At 34.3% G+C, this 26,999-nt stretch overlaps 4 protein-coding genes and 1 pseudogene across 4 annotated transcripts; 3 read left to right on the forward strand and 2 right to left on the reverse strand.

The window, feature by feature from the left end:
• Nucleotides 1–4,245: 4,245 nt before the first annotated feature.
• On the reverse strand, nt 4,246–4,737 carry LOC108849894 (auxin-responsive protein SAUR15-like). Its single transcript, XM_018623502.2, has one exon. The coding sequence runs from the start codon at nt 4,600–4,602 to the stop codon at nt 4,261–4,263; it is 342 nt and encodes a 113-aa protein (XP_018479004.1). The 5' UTR covers nt 4,603–4,737; the 3' UTR covers nt 4,246–4,260.
• A 6,423-nt stretch (nt 4,738–11,160) lies between these two features.
• Nucleotides 11,161–11,741, forward strand: LOC108853584 (auxin-induced protein X15). Its single transcript, XM_018626990.2, has one exon. The coding sequence runs from the start codon at nt 11,268–11,270 to the stop codon at nt 11,565–11,567; it is 300 nt and encodes a 99-aa protein (XP_018482492.1). The 5' UTR covers nt 11,161–11,267; the 3' UTR covers nt 11,568–11,741.
• LOC108853585 (cysteine-rich receptor-like protein kinase 26) lies at nt 11,671–14,584 on the reverse strand. The gene is made up of 7 exons (XM_018626991.2): nt 13,586–14,584; nt 13,328–13,480; nt 13,075–13,184; nt 12,761–12,971; nt 12,422–12,662; nt 12,187–12,337; nt 11,671–12,079 (listed from the first exon to the last, which is right to left on the reverse strand). The coding sequence occupies exons 1-7, from the start codon at nt 14,415–14,417 to the stop codon at nt 11,765–11,767; spliced, it is 2,013 nt and encodes a 670-aa protein (XP_018482493.2). The 5' UTR covers nt 14,418–14,584; the 3' UTR covers nt 11,671–11,764.
• A 3,767-nt stretch (nt 14,585–18,351) lies between these two features.
• LOC108851309 (uncharacterized) lies at nt 18,352–21,846 on the forward strand. The gene is made up of 5 exons (XM_018624718.2): nt 18,352–18,801; nt 19,981–20,283; nt 20,538–20,777; nt 20,882–21,010; nt 21,251–21,846. Exons 1-5 carry the CDS (start codon nt 18,553–18,555, stop codon nt 21,479–21,481), a joined length of 1,152 nt encoding a protein of 383 aa, XP_018480220.2. The 5' UTR covers nt 18,352–18,552; the 3' UTR covers nt 21,482–21,846.
• Nucleotides 21,847–25,236: 3,390 nt separating this feature from the next.
• Nucleotides 25,237–26,982, forward strand: LOC108851316 (5'-methylthioadenosine nucleosidase-like; annotated as a pseudogene).
• Nucleotides 26,983–26,999: the final 17 nt, after the last annotated feature.

A 26,999-nucleotide genomic window follows, 5' to 3' on the forward strand; every position in this document is an offset into this window, starting at 1 on the left:
TCATGGCGTCGGCCATAATACAGATCAGTCTAGATAAAAAATAAGATACTTCATCCGTTTCATAAAGAATGTCACTTTGATACACTTTTTACACAGATTAATAAATTGATTGAATATATTATTTTTTATTAATTACATATATTCGACTAATAGTATTTGAGATAAATAAAATTATTTATAAAATCAATGTATTTGTAACTAATTTTAACTGAAAGTTGCATTTGAATTTTAAAATGACAATTTTGCAATAAAAATATTAAAATGACGCTTAATAAATAATAAAGCGAATGACAATTTTTTTTTTGCAAAAAAATGAATCACTTATTTGGGGTGCTATTTCTCTAAATAAACATGTTATTTCAAGTATTTGTGATATCCCCTAAATATTATTTGTGAATTGATTTACCACATGTTCTTTCTACAATCACTTTTACAAAAAAATGTGACATGACTACTAAAATTGATGATATGGCTTATGATTAAATATGACATGGATAATTACATTTAATGTTGGTATATATTTTTGGTAAATTTTGTAGAATATGGCAATAACTCATACATTACATTTAATGTTGATTTATATTTTTGGTAAATTTTTTAGAATATGGTAGTTACTCATAAATTATGACCAAAATAAACATATTTAAATATATTATATAGTTATCAAAAAATTAAACTAAACAATATTTATAAAATTTATAGATATCTAAAAGAAACTAATGATATTACGATTAAAATTTTATTATCTTTAAAAAATTAGAAAATTTTGAAAAATTTAGTAATAAAATTGTATAATTATAGAAATAAAATTAAATAATATTTCAAAATTTTTGTTGTCACCAACATTAATATTTCGAAATTTATAATGTCATATTTAAAAAAAACTATTTTATTCTTAATTTTATGATTAATTTAATCAAATTTATATTATTATTTTTGAAAAATAATAAAATATATAAATTAATAAATTTTGTTTTTCAATATAGTTTAATTTTTTTAAAAAATATCACTGCACATAGTGCAGAAAAACAACTAGTTTAATAATTAAAAATGCATTATCTTTTTTTAAGTACTTTATTTAGAACAAATTGTAAGTACTTTTATGGTATTTTGCAACTAAACAAAATTCAGTCATGTACCTAATAATCATTTAATACATTTGTACCTAGCTAGCATGATAGTATTTTATTATTTTAGGGATAGTATCTTAGGGAGAGTCTCTTATCGAATAAAAGAGATGTCTCTTGGCTTTAACCTAAAAAAAATAAGAGGTACGTCTCCTAAATAAGAGATATAAAACACATCTCTTAGATTTTTAGTTAAAATCTATGAGACGCCTCATATATTCGCTGAAAGACCTTTTCTAAGAGAACTGGATTAATCAGGTCCTTAAGCAACGCTAGTTACTTGAATCATACGTAACTCTGCAACACTACAAAGGTTAGTATTTGATCTGAAGTTGATTATTGGGAGTTGCATCCGAAATCTATCACATCAAGCAAACAAGTGAAACAGAATAATGGTTTTGCCTCTTATCAACCACAAAAATGGGGAGAGAGAGAGACTAGGGTCGTTGTCAAGGAGCGAGGCTAGCATGTTCTGCGAACGTGATTTGTTGGGAAATTTTTTTTGAGTGAGAAAGAAGGAGAAGACGATTGGAGAGAACATTTACGAATCTTTGAAGGGACAATTTCGCCTTACGGAATGAAAAGGACACGTCTTTCGTCTCGACCAAGCACATGAAAGCCCCCATGTTACTCTTGGCTCCTCCTCCTTCCCTAAAACTGTCCTCTTTTGTACAACTTTCCCTTTTTACAGAGTCATGCACCTTTATTTATTACTTATTTTACTTAGAACTGGATCTGTCTGCTCACTTTAGGAAATTCCTGAATCTCCATTTTCTACTTTTGCGGCCAGAAATCGAGAACCCTTTAAAAGCTGTCCTGTTTGTACAACTCTCTCTATTAGATGTCCCACATCGTTTAAACATGGTATCCTTGGGCAATATATATGTGTTTAGGCAATCCTCCACTCTTGAGCTAGCTTTTGGGTGTGAGTTAGGCCCATCACTAATATGGTATCAGAGCCATGGTGAAAGCCCAGCAGATGATTTCCCATATAAATAGTTGTCTACCTATGTAGCCTATAAAAATGGCCCATCTTGCTGTGGTATGTCCGAGATGTTGGGCTTGGGCTGTATCCGTTGGACCGTTTCCCACCCACATCTCGAGAGGGGCTATTAGATGTCCCACATCGTTTAAACATGGTATCCTTGGGCAATATATATGTGTTTAGGCAATCCTCCACTCTTGAGCTAGCTTTTGGGTGTGAGTTAAGCCCATCACTAATACTCTCTCTCTTTTCTTTCCGAAACTAAAACTGAGTAGCTCTCTTCTTTGTCCCGGGTGTTATCTTGTTCAAAATCACTCTTTATTTCTAATTTCTCAAATCCAAAAATTTAATATCGTGTATAATATAAATAAATGAACTCTAAAGAACTGAATATACAGCTCTGTTCAAACAACACTTTTAGTGCATATTTACACAAAAATTATGTCAAATCAAGTAATAAGAAAGAAACCTCAGAAAGTTCGATGTACGTTTTGGTTTAGGAAGTGGCTGAATCTAATTTCTATATTCACGTGAAAGAGAAACCATGAGCTATGTTTCTAAGTCAAGAGGAATAAAGGTGGCAAGATCTGAAGAGAAATGTAGGGTCTTTTCATCACATGGGCTGCAGCAAACTTGGACCCTGAAGAGATAATAAATTATGAGATCAGAATGGCTTAATTTCCTTGTACGATGATCAACAGTTGAATTTCAAAAGGGTTACTATCAGAGAAAAAAAGAAAGACAGAGTGGCACCTAGAGAAAACGATCGAGATGGCAAAATATATGACTAAGCTTTCATTAGCTATCGATTCCTTTGTCTACTAAATGGGAGTTGAGGTAGGGTTTTGAGGTCGTATTCCAACTTAATTTGGCATGTGAGGATTCATACTTGTATATCTTTTAACGAAGCTTAATTTTTTTCTTCAAGCCCAGGCCCCCCATTTGCAACATTTGAATCATTTTACTATTTAGAGGAGGACAAATAATTAAACGACAAACTGGAGGTTAACAGTTTCACATGGAAAAATGTATAAAATTCAATGAATGTAAGAAATGTCTAACATAATATTTTATATATATACAGTATATTCATGTGAGTTTTCCATCAAAAAATTATGGTTAGAATGACATTTTTTGTGGTCAACCAGAACTTTCATAGATAGTTTATCCTCCAAACATGGAGAAAGTGATTACAACAGCCATATTAGCTAAAACCGATGCTACATTAGTCAAGCTGAAATCACATAGACAAGCGACAGAATAGAATCAACCATTACACTTAAACAAAGAAAGACGTTGTTTAAAAATATATTCACAACTAGAAAGGTTAAAAAAACTAGTCCTTTTTAACCCTGAAAACAGAGTTGAGGGCATCATTTGGAAGAATAGAATAACATGTTTAACGCTAGCTAGTCGCTATATACAAGTGAAAATAACGTTAAGCGTATGTTAAAAATAGAAAATAATAAGACGTAGAAGTTCAATAATACAAATCAAATAAGGACTGGTAGTCTGGAATACATTAATCATATAACAAGGTGTTCACCCGCCCATCTTATCCCGTTTGACCTGCTAGTTGAACCGGACTAATCGGCAGGTTACCCCATTTACACGTCTCTAGTGACACAGGTAACCGTCGTTGTCGGAAAAAAAACAAGTGTTGTATACTTCACGAACAAAAAGGGCGAAAAAGATGTATCAGATTCAGAATTAAGGAGCGCGTGTCAGGGATATAGGCCATAGAGGCGTTCGATATATGGGCTTGGGCTTCTATTAAAAATACGTCTGGGCTTATAATTTTACGAGTGTGTATTGTACTATTTTTTACTAAATGTTAATTTTTTATGTAAGAAGGAAAAAGAAAAAAAGATTAATCTGAATGAAACTGAAATATTTGTCCTCTACCAAATTTTAAGTAATGGGAAACTAGTACTACAAAAGACTATGGTTATAGTTGACAAAAAAATAAGAGTATGGTTATAGGCAAAGCACACACTGCCATTTGTTATGATTAATCTGAATGAAACTGAAATATTTGCTGTCCAAAGACAAATGTATTAATGTATTGATTTTGTAATCATGTATGATTGAATATTCCTCTCACTAAAACAATTTCAACTATTTCCTGGGGAAAGTATCAACAAATTCCTATGCTCTACATTGTATATATATATATATATCTTCAAATAACAATATCATAAAAATGGAATGTCGTTGAAATTCATTGAATCTGAGAGTGAGGGTGAGGAACAAAGATTCATGGCACAGTATGTTTAAGCCACCCATAGGATGATCAAACCCAAACTCTTCCTCCGATTTACTCAGCAGTTCTTGAAACAAATGATGGTTCAAATATGAAACCGGCACAACATATCTCTTCTTCGTCTCATCATTCTCTCCAACGTAAACAGCCATGAATCCTCTTTGTGTCGATGATGATTTCCTCCGCATTGCTTGTTTACCACCCAAGAAACTTCTCAGAAAAGCCATTTTGTTGGTTATGTTTTCTTGAAGCTTAATGAGTTCTAAGCTAAAAGGGTTTCTTGATTCTGCAAAGTGCTTTGAGATTTTTTAGAATTTAGAATTGTTTTTAGTTTGTGTATCGGTAGGGTTATCTGTTATTATATAAGCGAATATACGAAAGAGAAAGAAAAAAAGAATATACGAAAAAAATTAGGGAAGATTACTAAAATAACATCAAATCTTGTTATTATTACTAGAATAACATACAATTTTTTTTAATTACTAGATTATTTTTTGTGCCCAAAATATCCTTATCTTCTTTATTAACAAAAAAACTATTTACAAAATTTTTTTTTTACCAAAGTAAAAAAAATACAATTATTTTCGAAATATGAAAATAAGTCTACTATTAAAAATTTGCCACACTTGACGACAGATTTACTGGTATTTAACAGACTTATTTCTTTACGCAGACTTATCATGGCAAACTTTAAATCGTTGTAGACTTTCGCCAATAAGTCTATCTCACGTGATGACAGATTTAATTACCTTAGCAGATTTATTTTCTATTGCCAGACTTTTATGGGAGGTTTTCTTCGTATGATGACAGGTTTGTAATATGTCATAGACTTTCATAATAGCATACAGATTTTTGTCCGTAGACCTTTTATAATTGGGCAGATTTTCATTTTCATGAGATGGCAGACTTATGTTTTCTTCGTTCATAAACAACAAACTTTCTGGACAAGTTATAGCAAACTTTCCATGAGTCATATGTTGTGGTAGACTTGTTCGCCACAAATTTTAGAACATTCACTCAGACATGTAGTAGATTCTAGTGACAGATTTAAATACTATTTTGTTGCATTCGGTGCAATCATCAAGAATTTTCCATTCATGAGAATAATATTCACCACATTCCACTTATGGATCAAAAACAAAAAATGTTGTTATTATTTTACAACGACCACGACTACTTGCTTATACATTGAATCAGAAGGTGCCATTGCATGAAAAGTTCACGATGGTTCCTGAGTTCAAACGGAAGCCGTAATCAAACAAAACAAGAAGAAAAGTTATGCGGTTTATAACTTTTAAGCCTTGAACTGTTTTTTTTTATCTGTCAATGTTTTCAATCTTGGTCTGTAATAATGAACAGCTTATGTTTCTTATACGTACACAAACAATATATCACTCTGCACATGTGACGTAAGAGAGCTCACTATAAAACAGATTCAGGTGGTTCTGCTGGCTTAAAACTCTCACTATATCATATATCTTCAATCGCTCAATCATGGAACATAACTCAGATATCGAACCGGAGAGAGGAGCTTCTGGTTTCTCATTTTAACAACCACAGCTTCTTGCTCCTATTTCTCTCTCTTCTAGGGAGCAAGGACCAGAGTTAATCCAGGTATGCAAAAGACACTGAGACGCACTTGGTCCCTTTTTTTTAACAAGAAAACCACTCAATTCATTTGCATCTTGCTCACTGAACTCGTACTCCTCGGTAAGGACTTTTGTTCAAGGGCTAGAAACGCAGTCTTCTGATGTGTCCAAGATCACCATGCATGTTGAATAAATCCTTGGAATAGCAGCCTCCTAAAGTTATTCTGCAATACATACAACAGAGAAAGTAGTTCAACAGCAGCCTGCTAATGATTCTATTACCTTGCGTGGCATCATTCCAAGAAGCTCCATCAACAGCAGATACCACAAGCTGCCTTCTACTCAATTGATTCCCTTTATTACCTCCCTGCTTCACTTTCTCACCGCCATCAAACCCATTAGCGGCAGAGGTATAGAAGAACACTCTTCTTCAACACTTAGAGTTTTCCATCAACAATTGATCTCTTTCCATAAAATTTGTCAGATTTCAAAAAGGGGATTTAGGTTCCGTCGGATTTCTGAGATTTAAATTATCTTCCCTTGTCAATCAAAGCTTTTGGTGGTAGAAAAGGGTGAGAACAAGATCGATTCTCGGCGAAATCGAGTCTAAACGCAAGAGATTCTGATACCACTGAGACGGGAAACTTGGATAGATAAATCCCAAACTAGAAATCCTACTGTGGATTCGAAGAACGGGTAAACAAAGATCTAGGAGATGATCACTAATGAAGAAGGATCAATTCGGAAACCAGAGTTCGTATGCGAAGCTCTTTCGTATGAACTTAGCAAGGTAACTTGAGAGATAAGTTATAGGTTAAGAAAGCTTTTATTGATTTGAATGATGAATAAGATATACCGTAAGGCTACATATATATAGCAAACCAAAGAAGAGGTTTAGGGATTAAAAAAAGGAAAATTAACATAAAGCCAAATAGTAAAAGAAAACCAGAAATAAGGAAATCAGATTACGGAGAACCGACGTTGTGACTGATCCTGTCACAGATTCGATAATAGAGAAATCGAGGGGATTTAAGGTTCATGAGTCGGGGAAGAAGGGGGATTTTTTCTTCATCTTCGTTTAAAATGTGTATTTTTAACTTTTAATTAAATTTATCTCTTTTTGAGCAACATTAATTTAATTTATCTAACTAATCGATAGGGCATTTTGGACTTTATATTACCTTTTCTTTCTTTCCTGATTTTTGTATGTTTTTTTAGTTATTACACAAAAATGTATGTTGTTATTATAGGTAACTAGGATTGGGAACCCCCGCGATCCGCGGGGGAGAACGATAAAATTAAATGTTTCTTTTTTTGTCAAAAAAATTAAATGTTTCTTTTATAAATGATAATTATAAAGAAAAATGTTTGGAATGAAAATAATGATACAGTAAATGAACATTTTTAATATATAAAATATTTCTGAATTTTAGAATAAAATTAACAGATTATAGAATGAAAAATTACTAAACCCTAAGTAAGAAGAAAATATATTTTTAATGTAATGTTTGTGGATAAACGATAAATTTATTATAAATTTGGTGACTAGACTTAAGAACATATTGTATTTTGTTGGATTCCTTTTCTTCGGTAAGATGTTTCCAATATTAATTACATTAATTTAAAAATATTTGCTAATGAAACATGAAGGACAAAATATAATTAGGAGACTCAAAATAATGCTTATTTAAATATATTTTCACTCTTGATCTCTTTCTAATAACATATAAATGCATCTTTAATATGCATATGAAATTGTTTTTCAAACTATAATTATGAAATTTACATTCAACCGTACAAATATCTTCACAAGTTTGGACATTTTATATAACTAATTAATAATTAAAAAAATTATGATTCGCTAAGATAAAGGTGGTTCTTTAGTCTCTGTTTGTGGTGACGTAAGTCCATCCGTAAACATATTTAATTTAATGAGAAATCATGATTGTTATGAAGCATAAATGTTTATAATGAACGAGTTCCATCTAAATACATTTTTTGAAAAAATATTTCAATGTTTATCAAATTTTGCATTATAAAAAAAAAATTGGAGAACGAGATAATCAAAACTTCCTGTTATTATTAACATACCAGATAAACAAATATATATTTTTCTCGAAATTTATTCTATGATATTGAAGTATTGAATTTTATTTTATTTTTTCAATTTTTTTTGTTTCAGTGATGTTGCATCTAATATTTATATATCTTTGTATATAAAAATTTGTAGTAGTTAAGTTTTAAAGTTCCCGATGTTTAATTTGGTTAGAATTGTTGATCACCAAATATTTCAATGGTTAATCATCAAAAATTACAATGGAACATTTAAATAGTTACAAATCTATATCTAAATAATTGCAATTATTCATTTAAACAATTGGAAATGGTCATATAGACAATTACAATGGTTTACTTTAATTGTTGAAATAGTTAACTTGAATCTTCAAAAAATAATAATAAGAGTATGCACAACACATAAGTCCTCCCTGAACTCCCGGATTCTCTCATATACAACGCCAAGTCGCCAACGTAGTACATAACGCATGCAAAAATCCCTATACATATATACGTATGTGCACCTCCGCATCACACAAACAAATGTGATTTGGAACTCCTGACTATACACCACGCAGACTAAAGCGTAGTACGATACTCATGCCTATATTCTGGCATCTCACACCATAGAAATATTTATTTACATATCAATCTTTAACATCATCAAATCAAATGACTTGAATCCTCTTTTCTTTTGGACAAAGACAGTTGAATCCTCTAAATCTTATTTAACCATCAATGCTTTTGTCTCCGATTATGAATATTTTTTTTTTGTTAAAGTATGTGAATTTGCATTAATTGAATAATGAAGCAGGGAGATACAATCAGTTCTGAAACAAAACCTAGTGTATCTAAGTTGCTTAACAAAGCAGAGGAACTTTAGAGAGCCACAAAAAAGGTAAAAAAGACTCACTAAAGCTATGAAGATCTAAGCACAAGCCTGAGGTGTGATTAAAGCTTAGCTAGCTAATATTAGAATTCAAAGGACAAACATTTGGTTTCAGCAGTCCATAGCAGACTCTTGTTCCCGGAACCTGCAACAAAACAGCAACGGACAGTGGAGAACGCAACCGGAGAACGGTCCGAGGCACCGCAGACCTGTTGGAGTAAATTGATTCTTCTTGATCAAAATACACAAAGGTTTCACTTTGCAAAGAGAAAAAATGGTGCTTACGTTTATCAAAACGTAGTACTGTTTTAATGAAGGGAAAACAGAGGATTTACAGAAAACTTATCTTTATTGAATATGAATTGTTGTGTAAATCTACGGACAATGACAGCACTATAAATAGGCTTGAAACAATATAAAATAACAAGACAAAGAGTTGTGTCTCTTCGTTCTTATGACTAGATAAATAACTAACTTAATAAACTCAACAAACATGACTCTTCTTTTGTAACTCTTGATGTGTAACTAACTTAATACAAATCATTTTTACTAATCTTATTAACTATGCAAATATATTTTTTTTGGGGTAAAATGTTAAATAAACTATGCAAATATTTATGGAATTAGAAACTCAATTATAATCAACACTCCTCCTTAATTGAGTTTCTCTTTTACTCCAAGCTTGTTTAGCAACTCTTCAAATCTTGTTGTGTACAATTGCTTGGTTTGATATTTTCTTCATGTGCAAGTAACATTTTACCCCTCCAATTTACTCCAACAAGACCGTCCCTTAGGCGACTCCGACGGGATGACAGGCGAAGCAGGGTTGACTACGTCCTGGTCCGGCCATCATTACCCGTGAAGTCCACTCCAGAGGCGCATTCTCCGGAAGACAACGAACTGGTTCCTGTAAGACAATGAACTGGTCCCGGTGATGAATAATTGATCACGTCTTGTCGTTAACAATACAACGTCTCGTCATCAATAACACCAATGAGTGTCACGTAAAGAGAACAAAAAGAAAGAAAAAGAATAAAAAAAAAGAGATCAAAGGAGAAAGAAGTCTTTCTCTTTGACTGCCATCCTTTTTCTTATGTTGTTGTAGGTTTTGCACAGAAGAGAATAAATATATATGACGATCATATAAATTTATTTGGAGGAAAAGAAACAATTGGTTTAATTAGCGGCTCTTTCTCGCCAAACTGTTTGTGATAATCACATAATCAGCGGCTGTGTGTGGACGGACGGTAGTGAACGGAGAAACAAATAACAGATGTTTGGCGACAGTAAAATAAAAACAGAATATAAATGCAGAGATCACGAATGATGATGAAACTATGATTCCAATAGGTGGATGCGAAATAAAAGACTGTAGGTTTCAGTATATAAACTTGTTAAGAGATGCAAATCGTTAAAAGACACGACTGTAAAAAGATTCGTGGGTTAAGAAATGCGTTGTTTGGGAGAAGACGACAAAAGAAACGTCTTGGCAAAATAAATTGATGACGTCAGATGATTCTATAAAGAAAGTATCTTAACCGTTAGATCGTCATTGTTGCCCAAAAAAAAAACCGTTAGATCATCAGACTAAGACACACACAATCGTTTGATCAGATTTTTTTTTCCTATAAAAAAAATGATGACATCAGATCACAAAAAATCAGTTTGCTATTATATATAGATTTCTCAAGAAATGATCAGATATTATTATTGCTTTTTTAAAAAGAGGGTTTTCTCATTACAAAGCACATGGCTTTGGATACAAGATACTAAACCAAGAATAAATCAATAAATGGTGTCTGAGAAGAAGTTAGCGGCTAATGATGTCCTACATGATGACTTCATTGGGGCGTATTTGTCTCAAGGATGTCACATGCCAAATCTCTCTATAGATTATGTAGGGACTAGAAATTGTGTACCTAAAGAACCATAAGTCTCTATCACTGATCAAGTCTTAACTCATAATGATATCAAAAAGACAGGACCACATGACTTTGTTATATACAAGCCAAAATCACAAGAAGTCCTCAAAAATTTATGTGGCGGGAGTTTGAAAATTTGACTAGTTATAATGTCTATCTAACTAACAAGTGGTCATGCTGATTTGTGTCTTCACATCAGAAATCATGAATCTGATCACCAGCGGTCCCTTAGGTATCATGCAGTGGTCCGGCAAAGCCATGTGCTTGTTGGTGTTTATCTTATGAGTTGAAACTTCTCTAATCCAGTAAAAGGTTATCTTCTAATAGTGCTCTTATCTATATATATACTCATCATCACTGGGTCCTCTAAGCTCAGCAAATTCTCACGTTCTGCAGTAAAGCATTAAACTTTCAATACAAAGAAACAAAGACAATCCATGGCGATCAGGGTTCCTCGCATGCTACAATCATCGAAGCAGATTCTCCGTCAAGCAAAAATGTTCTCATCTTCTTCCTCCTCTAGCTATCTTGAAGTTCCAAAAGGCTACATGGCGGTTTACGTAGGAGAAAGAAAGATGAAGAGATTTGTAGTTCCCATCTCGTACTTGAACCAACCTTCATTCCAAGATCTCCTAAGAAGGGCAGAGGAAGAATTTGGATATGATCATCCAATGGGTGGCCTCACTATTCCATGCAGTGAAGAAACCTTTATCGATCTTGCTTCTCGCCTCAACTGATCCATCATGACTCACTCAAATAACATTTTCACAATGATTTTGTACATTTTTTTTTTTGGAATTAGTTTTCTTCAAGAGATGAGATGATATCTCTCCTTGAAAGTGAAACAGAGACTTGTAACACTCTTTTTCCTCAATTAAAATTGAGCTGACTCAAATATCTAATCAAATATTAATTTGCAGCTTTCACACAAAAATCACCGAGGGTACAACTCAGTGTTGGAATTATAATTTGAAGTTTTAGGGTTATTTCCTAAAGAAGAAGAACTATCTGAAACCATTGTACTGTGTGTGAAAAACTTAGGTCTTGAAGGTTCTGAAAGAGCAAGAGTATGTCCATCTAACATCAGAAGAACCGAAGCCATACTTGGCCTCTCTGAAACTTTATCTTGGACACAAAGAAGACCAATGTTTATGCATCTCAAGATCATATTCGATGAATAACTTGACATTGTCATCAATATCTTGTCCACAAGATTCAAGGCAACGCCTTCCTTCCAATTTCTCCATGCCTTGAACCAAAATTATTAGTAACCCAAAGGATGTTAATGAAACAAAAAATCTTTGATCAAATTCTGATTTATTTTCTTCTCCATATAATATAAAAGAAAATACTTACGAAGGTAAGGAGGCCTTCCATGCTGTCCTCATCGCTGAAACAGCTGTTTTTCTTGCCACTGATGATCTCAAGAACCAAAACTCCGAAACTGTAAACATCTGTTTTAAACGAGAACTGTCCGTGCATTACATACTCTGGAGCCATATATCCACTGTTTTAAGAAAACAAATGACTTATAATCAGAATCGAGCATGATGTTTAAAAGATTTATGTTACTTTCTATTATTGTACTTACAAAGTCCCTACGACCCTATTCGTGTAGCGTTGAGTCGTGTGGTCGATATCAAATAGCCTTGCCAGTCCGAAGTCTGCTATTTTGGGGGTCATTTCCTCGTCTAACAGAATGTTACTAGCTTTAAGATCACGGTGAATGATCCGGAGACGAGAGTCTTGATGAAGATAAAGAAGCCCCCTAGCTACACCTCCAATGATTTTGTATCTAATTTCCCAATCCAGTTCCTTACCATGGATCGGATCTGTAAACATACTCAAACACGTGAGGTACATTATAAGCAGAACAAAATAACAGTAGAGTGGCTTCCAAGTAATTGGTGTTAGTGAATAAATATGGTACCAAAGATGAACTTGTCTAGACTGGTGTGTGGGAGGTACTCATAGACGAGAAGCCTTTCAGTTCCATCTATTGAGTAACCTAAGAGCTTGACGAGGTTACGATGTTGAAGCTTTGCCACCAATAAGAACTCATTCTTGAATTCGATTTCACCTTGTTGTGCATTTTGCGACAACCTTTTCACTGCTATTTCTTGTCCATCAGATAGCACGCCCTAATGATCATAACAAATTTTTTAATTTAAAAAGGATATGATGATATATGATTGCTAGCTTTAGTAAAATCTATATGGTAATAGTTTCTTCTTCTTAAAACACCTTATAAACTGCGCCAAATCCACCTTCTCCGAGTTTATTTTCTAGTGAAAATTGACTTGTGGCTTTTTGTAACAAAGTGAAATCAAATCTCAATGAATCTGCGCTAATGTCTTCATATGTATATGTCAGGAAAAAAAAACTCCAGGTTAGGAAGAAGGCAAACATTCACAGTAAAATTTGAAAGAAACAGAGGAAACAAGTCAGAACAGAGTAAACAGAGCACAAAAATACTATCTTCTATTCTTAGCTTTACCTTCAAGGTTTCGTTCTTCGTTAGTTATCCTCCTATTAGTTTTATTCTTCCTAGACCTTAGGAAAACGATTAATAATATGATAAATAAGACAACAACAGCAGCTGAAACAGCCGCAAAGATCAAAGCTTTAGGTACACCTCTGTTTTGGTCCCCTGAACAGAGAAATAAAAACAGATTGGTTAAATCATATCTCCTGTTTACATGCTCAACAGTCTGAATTTAAACCCTAGAGCTCGGATTCATAACAAGTGACATACCTTGTGGGACACTTCTCGTCTCATTCCCAGGTGGCGGCGTAGCAGGCACTGAGCTTGGCTCATTAGTGGTGTCCACTGGATCATAGAATCTCCATGGAGCATAAGCCACCATACAGCTTGGAGACAAGACATAACTACCCATTTTCATATCACAACAGCTAGGAATCTTTGCAATACCCTGTGATAAACAATACGAGCAATCCTGTTCCGATATATCCGGCGTGCACTGGACCATACCGTACAATGTCTGAAACGACGGCCCGCTCGTTTCTCCGACCACAAAGTTCTTCATTCTCCGACCAATCACCGATGCTCTGTCTTTAAGCCCTTCCAGTAAACCCCTTAATGATTTCTCCCAACCCTCGCGATCTCCCGTGAAGTTTCTTGTCCCGGATATGCTTGTTTGAGGATAAATCTCAAGTCTGTTGAAAAGCGTCCGGTTTGAGTACCTAACCGTACATTTGTCGTACCAGATAACCGCCTCTTTCTGAACCGGACACAATGTGACAAGTCTTTTTCCAGCCATTGCGAGACAGTTGGTGCAGTCTTCAGGTTTGACATCGCCTCTACAATGTAAGATTGAGTTGACTTTTCCAACTGAGTCTCCGAGTGAGATGTTGTAGAATCCGTTGCCGTTCTGCCGGAGAGATGATAGAGAGGATATGAGACGGTCGAGGTTGACGGCGTAAGGGGTGTTAACGGTGAAGTTGCCTGTGATGTTTGAGCAGATTTGTTTTAACGGCACCGGTTGTGACTGAACGATGAGGCATCGGATTTGGATCTGGATTAATACTGACATCAGAGGAAAAAGAAGAGGCATTATTTGGATCATTTTCTGTTACATCATTTGTCTAGATTGTTTGAAGGGGTATAACACGCCATTATGCGTTGACCTTTGATTATGTTAATTTATTTTGATTTGTTGTAAGCTAGGCTGTTATGAAAATGCGACAGTTATTCATAGAATTATAGGATTGTTTGTCGAATTTAGTTGCTTGTGTAAGTGTCATGCAGAAAAATATATTGTATGGTATTGACTTTGTCGACAAATAAAAAAAAATTACATGTTGTCGAAGTTCCCTGAACTATAATGTTGAAAGGGAAATAGTTCATGAAGTAACATTATCAGAACGAACAAAAAGAATGCAATTTACTTGCATTCATTTTCCTTTTTGTGAAACTACTCTTTCAACAAGAAATAGAGACGGGGTTGTGAGTAATATACTTGTGAATAGGAAAGTTACTATGAGAACTGAAGCCCTAGTAAACCTCTCAGGCACAATACTCGAGACACTTCTTGTTTCATCCTTTCACGGCGTCGGCGGCTCCTCTGCTCGCCGGCGTCGCCTCTATTTCTCTTCTCCCCTGCTTCTGTTCACTCTGTTCTCTGTCTACATTGGGTTTCTTAAATTTACTATGTTGTCTTTTCTGTTTCTGGCTTCTACCTCGCATGAGACGTCTCTTGTGGGCTTCTCTGACGATCTGGATACCATCGGAACTGTTTGCTTCTCCGGGGGTTCCCGGTTTAGTTCTTGTCAAAGCGTTTCCTCCCCTCGCCGTAGCCTCTATCTTGGCTCCTCATTTGTCTCGTACAGATCTGCGAGCCTTGTCTCCATCAACGTAACGCAGAGGTTGCCACACGAAGACCTTCGCCGGAGCTCTCCCTCCTTCCCGCTGCAAGTCCTCCTTCCGCCTTTAACTACTGGTGACCGAACGTCTATTGTCTGTGGGGCTCCACGCTTGACCCGTCGTTCAGATCTGGAAACTTCTTGGTTGACATGGACAAGCTCATCTCGTTTCACAACCACCAACCCTATTCCGGCAAGTTCTCGTTTTGGAAGCTTCTACTGTGGATCCGGCGAGATCCGACGCGCTGACGTCATTGCTGCTCCATCTCCGATAGGTGGTGCTGTGAGTCTTGTCGACTCCGGGGAGATTATCGTACAATTATCTGATGCGCCGTGTCTCGTAACCAGCGCTTGCCCCTCCAACTCCGGCATGAACCGTAAGCTTTCAAATTTCCCTATCACATGGCCGTTCATCTCAAAGCCGAGAAGGTTAATATTATGGGTCTGGCCTATTAAGAATTGTGAAGTTATCGATTATATTGCTAGACCACCAAATCTTAAGCTCATGTCTATGGTGTTTGATGATTTGATCTACGTGGTAACGGTGCAAAGGACTTCCGGTGGGTTCACTGGGGCCTTTAGTTTGTGCATAATGCCATATCTTTCTTTTAAGAAGAATAGTTTACCGGTGGATTCATCGGGTTGGTCTTTATCTCCATTCCTCTTTTCTATGAAAGGAGACGATTATCTTAACTCGGTACCGAGTTTTGATTTCAGCTTTCTCATCCACGAGGGCTGGTTTTCAACGTCACTATATGTGACTATTTCTATGCTATCCGACTTTGTCGTGAAGGCTACTTCGACGCATTCAAGCCCTGTCTCGAATCCGCTGTCATCTTCGATTGAAGAATTATCTTGTTTATTTTACATTGTTGTAGTTTATGCTTTCAATCAAAGAGGATGGATAATTCCCTCTAACCATTGTAATCAAGAAGTTTAAGATTTAATGAAATTAAGTTGTGTTTCAAAAAAAAAAAAAATACTTGTGAATAGGATTTGATGAAGCTGGGAAGTGATAGTGATGAAATTATCTTCAGGACAAAACTGAGAGTTGAACATGGATTGTACCTGAAGATCGTTCACGGTGCGCTAGAAGACTAACAACTTCAAGCACACTTCACATGAGATTGTGCATGATATTGACACACATACATCTAACATATCTTTGGGAATGGTAGATAGTCTATGAAGTGGGCCATTACACATATGACAGAAGCCTTCTGGCTTAACCCTAACGGCCATGTGATGTGAGGTTTGTATCAAAGAGACTGTTGGGCTTATTTTGTGAGATGGGCCTTCATATAAGCCCAATAGATTATCCTGCAAATTGTTGAGAATGAGATGTCAGTAAAGTGAGAGACAATTCTCTCTGTTACAGCAATACTGTGTGTGTGTGGCGTAGCTGCACATCGTGCCGTTTCTGACTTTAATAAACAGGATGTTTCTCTCTTTTGCGGCACAGACTGAGTAGCGTTCATTTCTCTTGAATTTCCCCGAGGTTAAAATTGTTCTTAGATTCATTCATTGTGAAGTAACATACAATTTTAATTCATCCCTTAAACTTTTGAAATCCCATGTCAGAATAGTTGGAACTTAATACGTAATTTATCTAGTGATATCTATTGAAGCCTGACCAACTTCTAAAATTTGCTATCTTTAAAATCTTATTTCTTCTCCTTTTCTGAAAGATGACCATAGTCGCTTTTTGTAGTTCGTACCAAAAAGGAAGATGTTAGGGATTTTCTTTTTTACCTTTGCTTATTTGTTAAGATACTACGAATCTATCATACATCCAAAAAAGTGTATCGTAACAACTCTCCCCAACTTCTAACTATTAGGTCTATATCTACATCTACATCTACATCTAGTCGAAGAATCAAAGGCAAATTGATTAGAAATTTACATCTATCTTACAAAAGGTTATATTATGTTTCTATATGTTTCGTGAAATCAAAGATAATGACAATGTTTAGGCTTATGATGAATAGTCTGTTTACATGTAAATGGACCGCCTAACCCATAGATAGGTGAACTATAGCCAGCCGGCTTTGACCAGATGGTGACCAAATGGCACCGTCCTGGAGTTTCACGCCAGCACAGAGACGCCGACCAATGATGCAAGAACACAAAGATATATTATCAACAAGTGTCCCCATGACTTTTCATGGACGAAAGCCACGTCATCACAGATCTAAAGGCTGAGGGACTCTTGTCAGAATACTTAGATCCGTCAGATTTGTGCCACGTGTTGAATTTACAGTAGTTCATCAGTAGGGAAAGGGTACTCTTCTATTCAACCATTTATGTGAGATCTATACTATAACTTATATCACGACCTGGTTACTGATAACATTTTTAATCCCAATAATAATATGATAATAGGCCGGCATGCATTCACACAAATGTTATTGCCCCGTATGATACGGACCACATAGTAGATTAGGTGGTCGTGATTGTTTGATGTTCCACTTCTGCTTTACGGGGTTTGCGTAGTTCGTCGGTCACTATGTACAATACGTCACGATCGGGTATTTTAATGAACTTTTGACCTATTGTTGAGAAGATATCACATTTTTGTCAGCTAATATAATTAAATTGCAAGTCCTCTAAATAAATAAAAATTCATATAGCCAAATATTAGTTTGAAAAAAGCTAATAAAAAGGAACCGACTATTGATTAAAAAGACACAAGCATTATGACTAAACATCGTGTTCTTTATGATTTTCTTGTCGGTTACTGAAGTCAAATTGCGAACCTAACATGCCTCGTGGGTAATTAAATTTTCATTCATCCAAACTAATGTATTATATATGCAAGGATGTTGTGTATAGACATATTTCGTCTATATTCTCACTTTAATCATAAGAATAAATACATCGTGTTGCAAAAAAGGACAAATGCTAACAGGAGTTCAATGGATATTAGTTAGCCTTTAATAAAATGTTAATACTAGGTGGGAGAAAATTGCCCAAACGCTTTCAAAGTTATATATAGTCTAGCTAGGGATGTATGGTTAATATATGTTTGGTGGTGACGACGAATCCACAATATAAAGTGACCACACATTATATAAAAACTAGTCATAAATAGCAAGATTTTAAAAAAATTATGTATTAGATTTATCAATTAACAAGTAGTAGTATCTTCCGCATATAAAGAACAGGCAAGTCCGAGCCAGAGCAGAACACAGCACACTTGGGGTTAAAGAAAAAGAAAAGGAGTTTTTCTTTTCGTGTCAATTTTCTCTCTTTCTTTCTCGTGCTTTCCTCACGAGATCTCTCACAAGACTCTCACGTTAAAATAATAGAAAAGAAAAAGGTGAAAAAAGGAATCCATAAATGGACATGAGAAGCAACAACCACCAGCAACAACAGCAACAGGTACTTGATGGGTCGGACATAGTCGAGCTGGTCGAAAACGAAAAAGTGTTCGACAAGTTTGTGGAACAAAAGTTTCAGCAGTTAGATCAAGATGAAGATGGTAAGCTCTCCGTGACAGAGTTACAGCCTGCCGTTGCTGATATCGGCGCTGCCCTTGGTTTGCCTGCTCAGGGCACTTCCCCTGATTCCGATCACATCTACTCAGAGGTGAACTTTTTTTTTGACAAGTATATGAATTTCATTAAAACCATTTCTAGTTTCTTTGTTTATAAAGTTTTAATATTCGTGACATATGGTCCGGCTAATTTGCTGATTATCTTATATTTTTATAGTACTAAACTGTTTTTTTTCTTGGGCCGCTTACTACTTAAATGTTACATCTTATAGCCATATAGTTTTCTTTATTGTCTTGGAATGGTCATACTTATTATGTAGACTATTATATTACTGACAGAGATTAAATGGAATCTCAGAATTTTACTATAGTTGTTTAAGCTATCGTCTTGATATATGTGTGGGGGGGGGGGTTTGGTGGTTACATTTTATTTTCTTTGTGCGCTAAGAGTGATAGGTGGAAAAAAAAAAACCAGATGTTTTAATAATGGTAAATAACTCTGGTCGGTGACCTTATCCTAGATCATATCTCAAGTCAGCCCCTCGTGTCGCTCTCCTCGCTGCCGTCTCATGCTTGGAACATCGTTTTATGAATCCTCACCTACTTATTCTTAACTACTGTATTAAACCCTATTACACTGATCAACTGGATGTTATCATCTATTGCGTGTTTTATGCGTCATATAGAAGCTTTCGTCTGTGCACCCATCTTTTCGACTGACATTTAGTAAAATTTCAAATAACAGTATCCCACTTTGTGCTTTTTAATAGCGAAAACCCTAATTTAATTTATAGCAATTTTCCCTTTTTTCCAAATAATTCAATAAACACATACAGGGAAGAAAACAGTTCTGTAAAGACTACAAATCTTTGGTTTGGTGTGAACCAAAACCAAAAAAGATAAATTCTATTTACCGACATGGAATCTTGAACCTACATTAAATATGGTAAACCTACCTCGTGTTTCGCATGAATCACGTTGATTAATCGATTAGGCCAAAGAGGACCTTGAATAAATACAGAATTGTGTAGTCCGTAGTCATTCACTAAGATTCGCTTATTGAAAAACATATCCAAGGAGGAGTAAAAATCCAAATACGAATCTTTCTCTCATTGGATATAGATCAATATCCAATTGTTTTTTGTTAGGTTTTGTGATTCTTTTTGGTGTATTAAAAGAATTAGACAGCGAGATCAAACCATTAACTCCTGTGTGTCTCGTCCGTACATTTATTTTCATAATTTTGTAACATTATAAATAAACTATCACAGGTCCTAAACGAATTCACTCATGGAAGTCAAGAGAAAGTGAGCAAGACAGAGTTCAAAGAAGTGTTGTCAGATATTTTGTTGGGCATGGCTGCTGGTCTAAAACGCGACCCCATCGTCATCCTCAGGATGGACGGTGAGGATCTGTCGGAGTTCATCCACAGCCCTGGATACGAAGCCGAGATCGTCTCCGTCTACTTCTCAGCGGTCTCCGGCTGCGAGGAAGCATCACTCAGTGATTGCATCGTGAAAGCTCTCCAGTCGCTTTCTGTTGATCATGGAATGCCTCCTTCTAACGATCCATGGGTACTTACTTTATTATATTTTGATTTCTTCTTCACCAATCCTAATTTATATATATGCATATATGAACGTGCAATCCTTATTACTCCTCCGTTGAATTAACTGTGGTTTAAGTTATTATTATTTTCATATCTTTTTGAATTTGCAACGTATATTTAGCATAAAAATATTTGATGTACGTTAAATCCCAAATTAATATAAAATAAGTTTGTTTTTGATGTTTTGTTGAGAGCGGTGACCATAAGCTATTGTTTCAGGTAATGAGCAACATTGTAGAACCGATCGTTGACTCTTGTCTTGATGAAGAAGATAAGAGAGAGAAGAGAGTGTCACAGGAGAGAGTGTCACAGGAGAGATTCTTGGAAGCATTCAACAGAGTCGTGGAGAGAGTAGCTCAACGTCTCAATGAACAGCCCGTGATCGTCGCCCACAGCGAAAACACATTCGATGGGAGCGGCATCAGAAGGCTCCTGTCCAATAAGTTCGAGTTCGACAAGGTAAACTTTCATACATGTATACATGTGTTAAGCAAAGCTTAGGTATAATAATAAGAAGAGAAGATTTGAAATGATGATAACGAGAAGATTTGTTTTGGTCGTAGGCATTAAACGTTGGGTTGGAGATCATTCCAAAAGACCGTCATGGTAAGGTGTCTAAAGAGTATCTACGAGCTGTGCTAGATACTGTTGCACCATCTGCGACTTTACCACCAATAGGTGCAGTGTCCCAGGTAAATAATATCCGCTTTAATTTTTTTTTTCTCGATTGCGTGTAAGGTTCATGTCTGCATGTTATGTGCTTAGTAATGGAATGTGTTTCTGTTACTTTTAAAATGAAACTACAACCGGTAGTGCATGTTTTTATCAGCTTTTCTTTTATTATAAACGCAAAAAAGATGTTAAGTCTTGGGCGATTTAAGTTTCAATGACATTGATTAGTTAAATATTTTTGTGTGTGTTTTTGTTTGAAGATGGATGATATGATAACGGAAGCACTGAAGATGGTGAAGGGAGATGATGGAAAGGTGGTGAAGGAAGAGGAGTTTAAGAAAACAATGGCAGAGATAATGGGAAGTATAATGTTGCAGCTTGAGGGTAATCCGATATCTGTCTCCTCTAACTCAGTGGTTCACGAGCCGCTCACCTCCGCCACCTTTCTGCCTCCGCCTCCGGCTGAGTCGCCAGAGGAGCCTTCTAACTAATTATACTCGTTTAAGTGGGGAGAAACAAGAACAAAAACGTTATGGTTAATGAGTTTTTACCCCCCTTTAAGTTTTTAAATATTCGAGGAAAACCAGCTTTACTTTGGGATGTGTAAGAAAAAGGCCACTCTCTTCATTTCTTTGGGATGATAGAGAGAAATGGGCGTTTTTTAGTAGTGAACATACTCAAAGCTTGTGGTTTCCTGGTATGGGAGTGGTGATTATGCTCATGTGCCTTTGTCTTTTATTTTCATCATGGAATGCAATGTTTTATTATGTGTTTATTTTCCGTCTTGAATCATGTAATCTTATAATTAAAAGTAGTATTTTAAAAAATGAATAAAAGTAGTATTTTTTAAAAGAAATGTAATCTTATAATTACAGTTTACTCTATGCATTGTTGCGGTCTAACATTTTACACTGCCCTAGTCCAACTTTTTTAAATTATGTTTTTCAATAATTTTTTTCTAAAATTACAGAAATTAGTATAAAAATAACTAAAGCTTTCATAAACTAAGCATACCACATCAAATTTTTATAGAAAAACAGTAAATAAACTAAAAATATAATTACATTTTTCCTGCAAAATCATTTATTAATTTAATAAATCTTTAATTATATCAGTCTTAGTTAATCCATTTAATCTCATGTGTAACATAGTAAACCACAAATAAATATATATTAATTTTGATATCAGCAAATTTTTTAGCTATAATAATCGATATTAGAATAGTTAGCAATACATTAAGCAATTTATGTGTTTGATAACAATCTTACATTATTCAACAAAAAAGTACTTTACTAAGCTTTGTAATTTTTTGATGTTAATTATCATAAAATAATTTAGTCATGTAAACATACTATCACCGACTATGTCTTAATGCATATCATTTTGAAGTTTTCAAGTCTAAACACTATGATTTCAAATTATTATAACTAAAAATATTAATATTATATTAAGTAAAAAACTTTATCAATTTTGTTAATCTATAAACATTAAGAAAACAAATTTGAAATATACTTTTTTAAATTGGATGCCCCAATCGATGGATTGGGTGGCTTTCTCTCTGGGCCGGTCCTGACTCTATGGATAGCGGACAGTAATCTTTCGGTCGCGAATTTGATATATGTTTTCATGTTCAGCTTTCGAGTTTTTTCTACGGTTAGAAGCATTCACCATTATATCATGTCGCTTTACCTTTTCATGTCATTCACATGAACATGAATGAAAAAAAAAACAAAGAGTTTAAATTGGAAATGGCTAGCCAGAAATATGTGGACTTTTGTTATATGCTATGGTAAAAATATTTCGTGCCGATATATTTTAAAATTTAAATTATTGTTCATTTTTTTTAATATATAATTGATTGTATATATTTTTACCGCTTACAAATATTTAATAAGTGTTTAATATAATTTTACAGTTTATATGAATCCATTTTATTAATTGTTTTAAATTTTCATTTATTTTAGTTGTATACAATGGTGAATTATGTGTCGAATATATATCCCTAAAATTATATATTATTTATTTATTATAATAATTCATTTTTATGTCGAATATACATTTTTAGTTCTTAAAATGTATATATTAGATAATTTTCACTAATAGATTAGACAAATATATATTAGATGTTATTTTTGTTATAAAATTATACACATTTGTTATATATATATTTTTAAAAATATATAGTTTGGGCAATATGTTATATTTTAAACTATATTAGATAAAATAGGTCAATGGCTTTTTTCTTTGATCAAACATACTTGCATTAACCTTAAAAGAGTTTACTCTCCCTCACGGGAGTTGCTTACAAACATAGAGATAACTGATTTTGCCACAGTATCAGCTTCTCCATTATAATTTCGAGATATGAAATGAAAGGAAATAATATCAAAGAGAGACAAGTAATGATAGATATCAAACATGATACCGAAAAGTTCAGGCTGAGTACCACCACTCTTCAAGAGCTTGATGAGGGATAGAGAATCAGAGAGAACCGCAAGGGATCGGACGTTTGAATAAACGGCAGTGACTACCGCAAGACGGACAGCTATGGCTTCTGCCATGAGAGCTGATGAGACATGAGCGTTCGCTTCGCAAAGGTTAGGAAGGCGCCCGTTGTTAGTACCCGAGAAAATTCCTCCAATGCCGCAGCCTCCAGTGGTCGCATCCCATGGCTTTATTATTTTAAAATATACATACATTTTTATTAATCAATTGTACTAAACCCACCTAGTCAGACAAATAATCTAAATGAGTAATTATGATATAATAGTAACAAACATGGGTTAAAATAATTAATAAAAACCGTGTAAATTCAATTTGATAAGCAAACAATTTTTTTCCATGAAAAAAATAGTTCCTTAAAAATAGATATGTAAAATATTATTTTAAAATGTAATTGACATTTATGATTAAATAGACATGTCTCCTATTTATTTGATAGTGTATAGAGAAAGAATATTCCATAATTAAGGCAAGTGCATATTTTTTATTTTAAATACTAATATTGTATTAATAGATGTGTTTGCTTAAATATAGAAATTATAATTGATTAAAAGGTCAGTGACATAAACTAATAATATTAAAGGTGAAGTGAGTGTTAATTTTTATTTGTACTTCAATTTTAATAGATTAGATGCAAAAGATTTGGGTGTAGAATAATAGCTGCTAAGTAAAAGAAAAAAAAAGTAATTAGCATGAAGGAGAGAAAAAGACAACAATTAGAATAGCTGTGAAAATTATAGAAATGTATTTGAGATAAAACTAACAATTAAAGGTTTGGAAAATGAAAAAGATTCCAATGGGTTTATATATATCGAAGGATCTTAACATTAAAAGTTTTTCTTTAATAAGAACATCTCCAAAAAAATTTATAACTTAGAATATAAAGTTTTTTTTTCTCCAAGAAAAATTTCAAAACTTAAATTTTAGAGTTTTGAAAAGTGAAATTCCATTCACTATTCAAAATTTTAAATTTTAAATTTCATTAGTATTTATATTTCGGTACTTACAATTAATTATATATCACATTTATGATTATTAAGTATTTTTCATTTATCGTTTTAATCTTTACAGAATTATATATCATAAATATTCAAATTTGTTTTATAATTCAAGTTTTACACATAAAATTAAACAATTTTATGAAAATCAGATTTATATTATTTTTAAAACTATAATTAGACAACAAGAATATTACAAATATTTAAATATTACAATAATAATCTGGTAAATTTGCTCCAAAATCTCCAAACTTCATAAATATTTTCAAAACAAATTTCGTATAATCAAGGATGGAAAATTAAAAAAAAGATGGAACATTAGAAAATAAGTTTATGTAATAATGTGGTATTTTGATTGCATTTTAATATTTAATTATGTATTTATATTTATAATTTTACGTTGTGGTGTTATATTTTATTAATAAATATTGATTTAATATTTTTATATATGTTCTGTTATCTATAACTTTTTTAATGGATTTACATCAATTATAACAAATATAAAGACTGTATATTAGACTACAGATAATTTTAAAGTTTTGTTGTTGGAAAATAACATTTTAAAACTTCAAATATAGATTAATGTTTTTGGAGATGCTGTGAATGGTAAAATTATGTTAGATTAATGGTCAGTGGTGAATTCGCTAAAGTATTGTATTTGGTACAACGTCCAATGGGTAAACGCAAGAGAGGGGACCCATAAAAGGAAATAAAAATCGTATTAGCTTTGCCTGAGCTGACTCTTTTAGTCATAGGGGGGAGGCGGGCGGCTTTCTTTTCTTTTTTGTGGGGGAAGAATAAAAAAGGCATAACGAGAGAGGTACGGTAATGGGCGGTGAGGGAGTAGATGAAACAACAAGGGAGATAGAATCGGAGAAGAGTCTTGGTCGACCTATCTCCACGGTCGTCTTCGTCATCGGTACTTTACTCTTTCGACCTTCCTTCCTTGTTTGTAGAATGGATCAAAAAATTGCAATCTTAATTTTGATTTGATTTGATTTGATTTGATCTGATGGTGGCAGCTATGCAAGCGGAGGCTCAACCTCTGGTCAACAAGTTGGGACTCTCCCAAACTACTTGTGATGATTCTCCGTGCGTTTGTTTTTTTTTTACATTTTATTTTGCTGCTAACTTTATCAACCAAGAAAAGTCATCCTAATTCTAATTCGAATTCTCGTAGGCTTGGTGGTAGTAAAGGATTGCCGTGGGTTGTGTATCAAGGTTTTCATAGACATCTTCGTATCTATGTTGTCTGCCCCGGCAAGGATCCTTCTTTAGGCAAACTCTACTCTTCTTTTTCCCCTCTTATTTTTTTTCTTTTCTTTTGTTTTTCCAACTCTGTGCATTATGAGCTTGTTGATGTCGTCCACGAAATGAAATTGGCTCTAGGAAAATGAAATGCACTTTTCTTTTTAATGGATGTTAAGACTAACTGATGATCTCTCTCTCTCTCTCCCTTCTTCTCTCGTTACCTTTGCTTCTATCCAAGCCTTACACCCTGACATTCTTATCAATGCCGGTACCTGCGGTGCCTTTAAGGTTCCCTTTCCTTCTATTCATGTTTTAATCTCTCTGCTTATTCCCCAATTTCATCTGATGTTGTCTTCCATGATCGTAGAATACCTATCCCTGTTAGTACCCTTTTTCTTTCTCTCCTTGTTTTTAATCTCTCTGCTTATTCCCCAATTTTATCTTATCATTTTGTATCTCCTCTCTCTCTCTCTCTCTCTCTCTTAGATGTTTGATCTGTATGGAGTTGGTCTTCGTCAGGCATTCTCAACCCCCAATCTCCTCAACCACCTCAATCTCAAGGTTTTTATTTATTTATTTTACCTCCTCTTTCTCAACAACCACATCCATTAAGATTTTTTTGTTCTTTTTATTATCAGATTGGCAGGTTATCTACTGGTGACTCCTTGGATATGTCCACCCAAGATGAATCACTCATCATTGCCAATGATGCAACGCTTAAGGACATGGAGGTAGATGTCATGTTAACACCTCTCTCTCTCTCTCTCCTGTTTACTATTTACTCAATCTAGCCTAAAACAAATGTGAAAAAACAACTAATTTTGTTCGAATTTCTTTTGTGAATTTGTTCAGGGTGCTGCTGTGGCTTACGTTGCTGACCTTCTGAAAGTACCTGTAATTTTCTTAAAAGCAGTGACCGATCTCATCGACGGTGATAAACCGACGGCAGAAGAATTCTTGAAGAACTTGGCACTTGTCACCTCTGCGCTAGAGGAAACTGCCACTAATGTCATTAACTTCATCAATGGCAAAACCCTCTCAGACCTTTAACTATCATATCTACTTGTGTTTCTCTTAACCAGGCTTAAGTTGCGTTCCAGCATCATTTGCAGTATAAACGCATTCCTGGTGATCACATTTACTCCACAATAGTGGCTTCAGTTTTTGAGACGTTTCTTGTTTTTGTTTCAAGTGTTCTATCTATATCAATTTTGGCTATCTTTTAGATTCGCTATTTGCTTTTTCTTTTCTCAATCAG

This window comes from Raphanus sativus, chromosome 4 (genome assembly GCF_000801105.2).
Source record: "Raphanus sativus cultivar WK10039 chromosome 4, ASM80110v3, whole genome shotgun sequence".
NCBI lineage: Eukaryota > Viridiplantae > Streptophyta > Magnoliopsida > Brassicales > Brassicaceae > Raphanus > Raphanus sativus.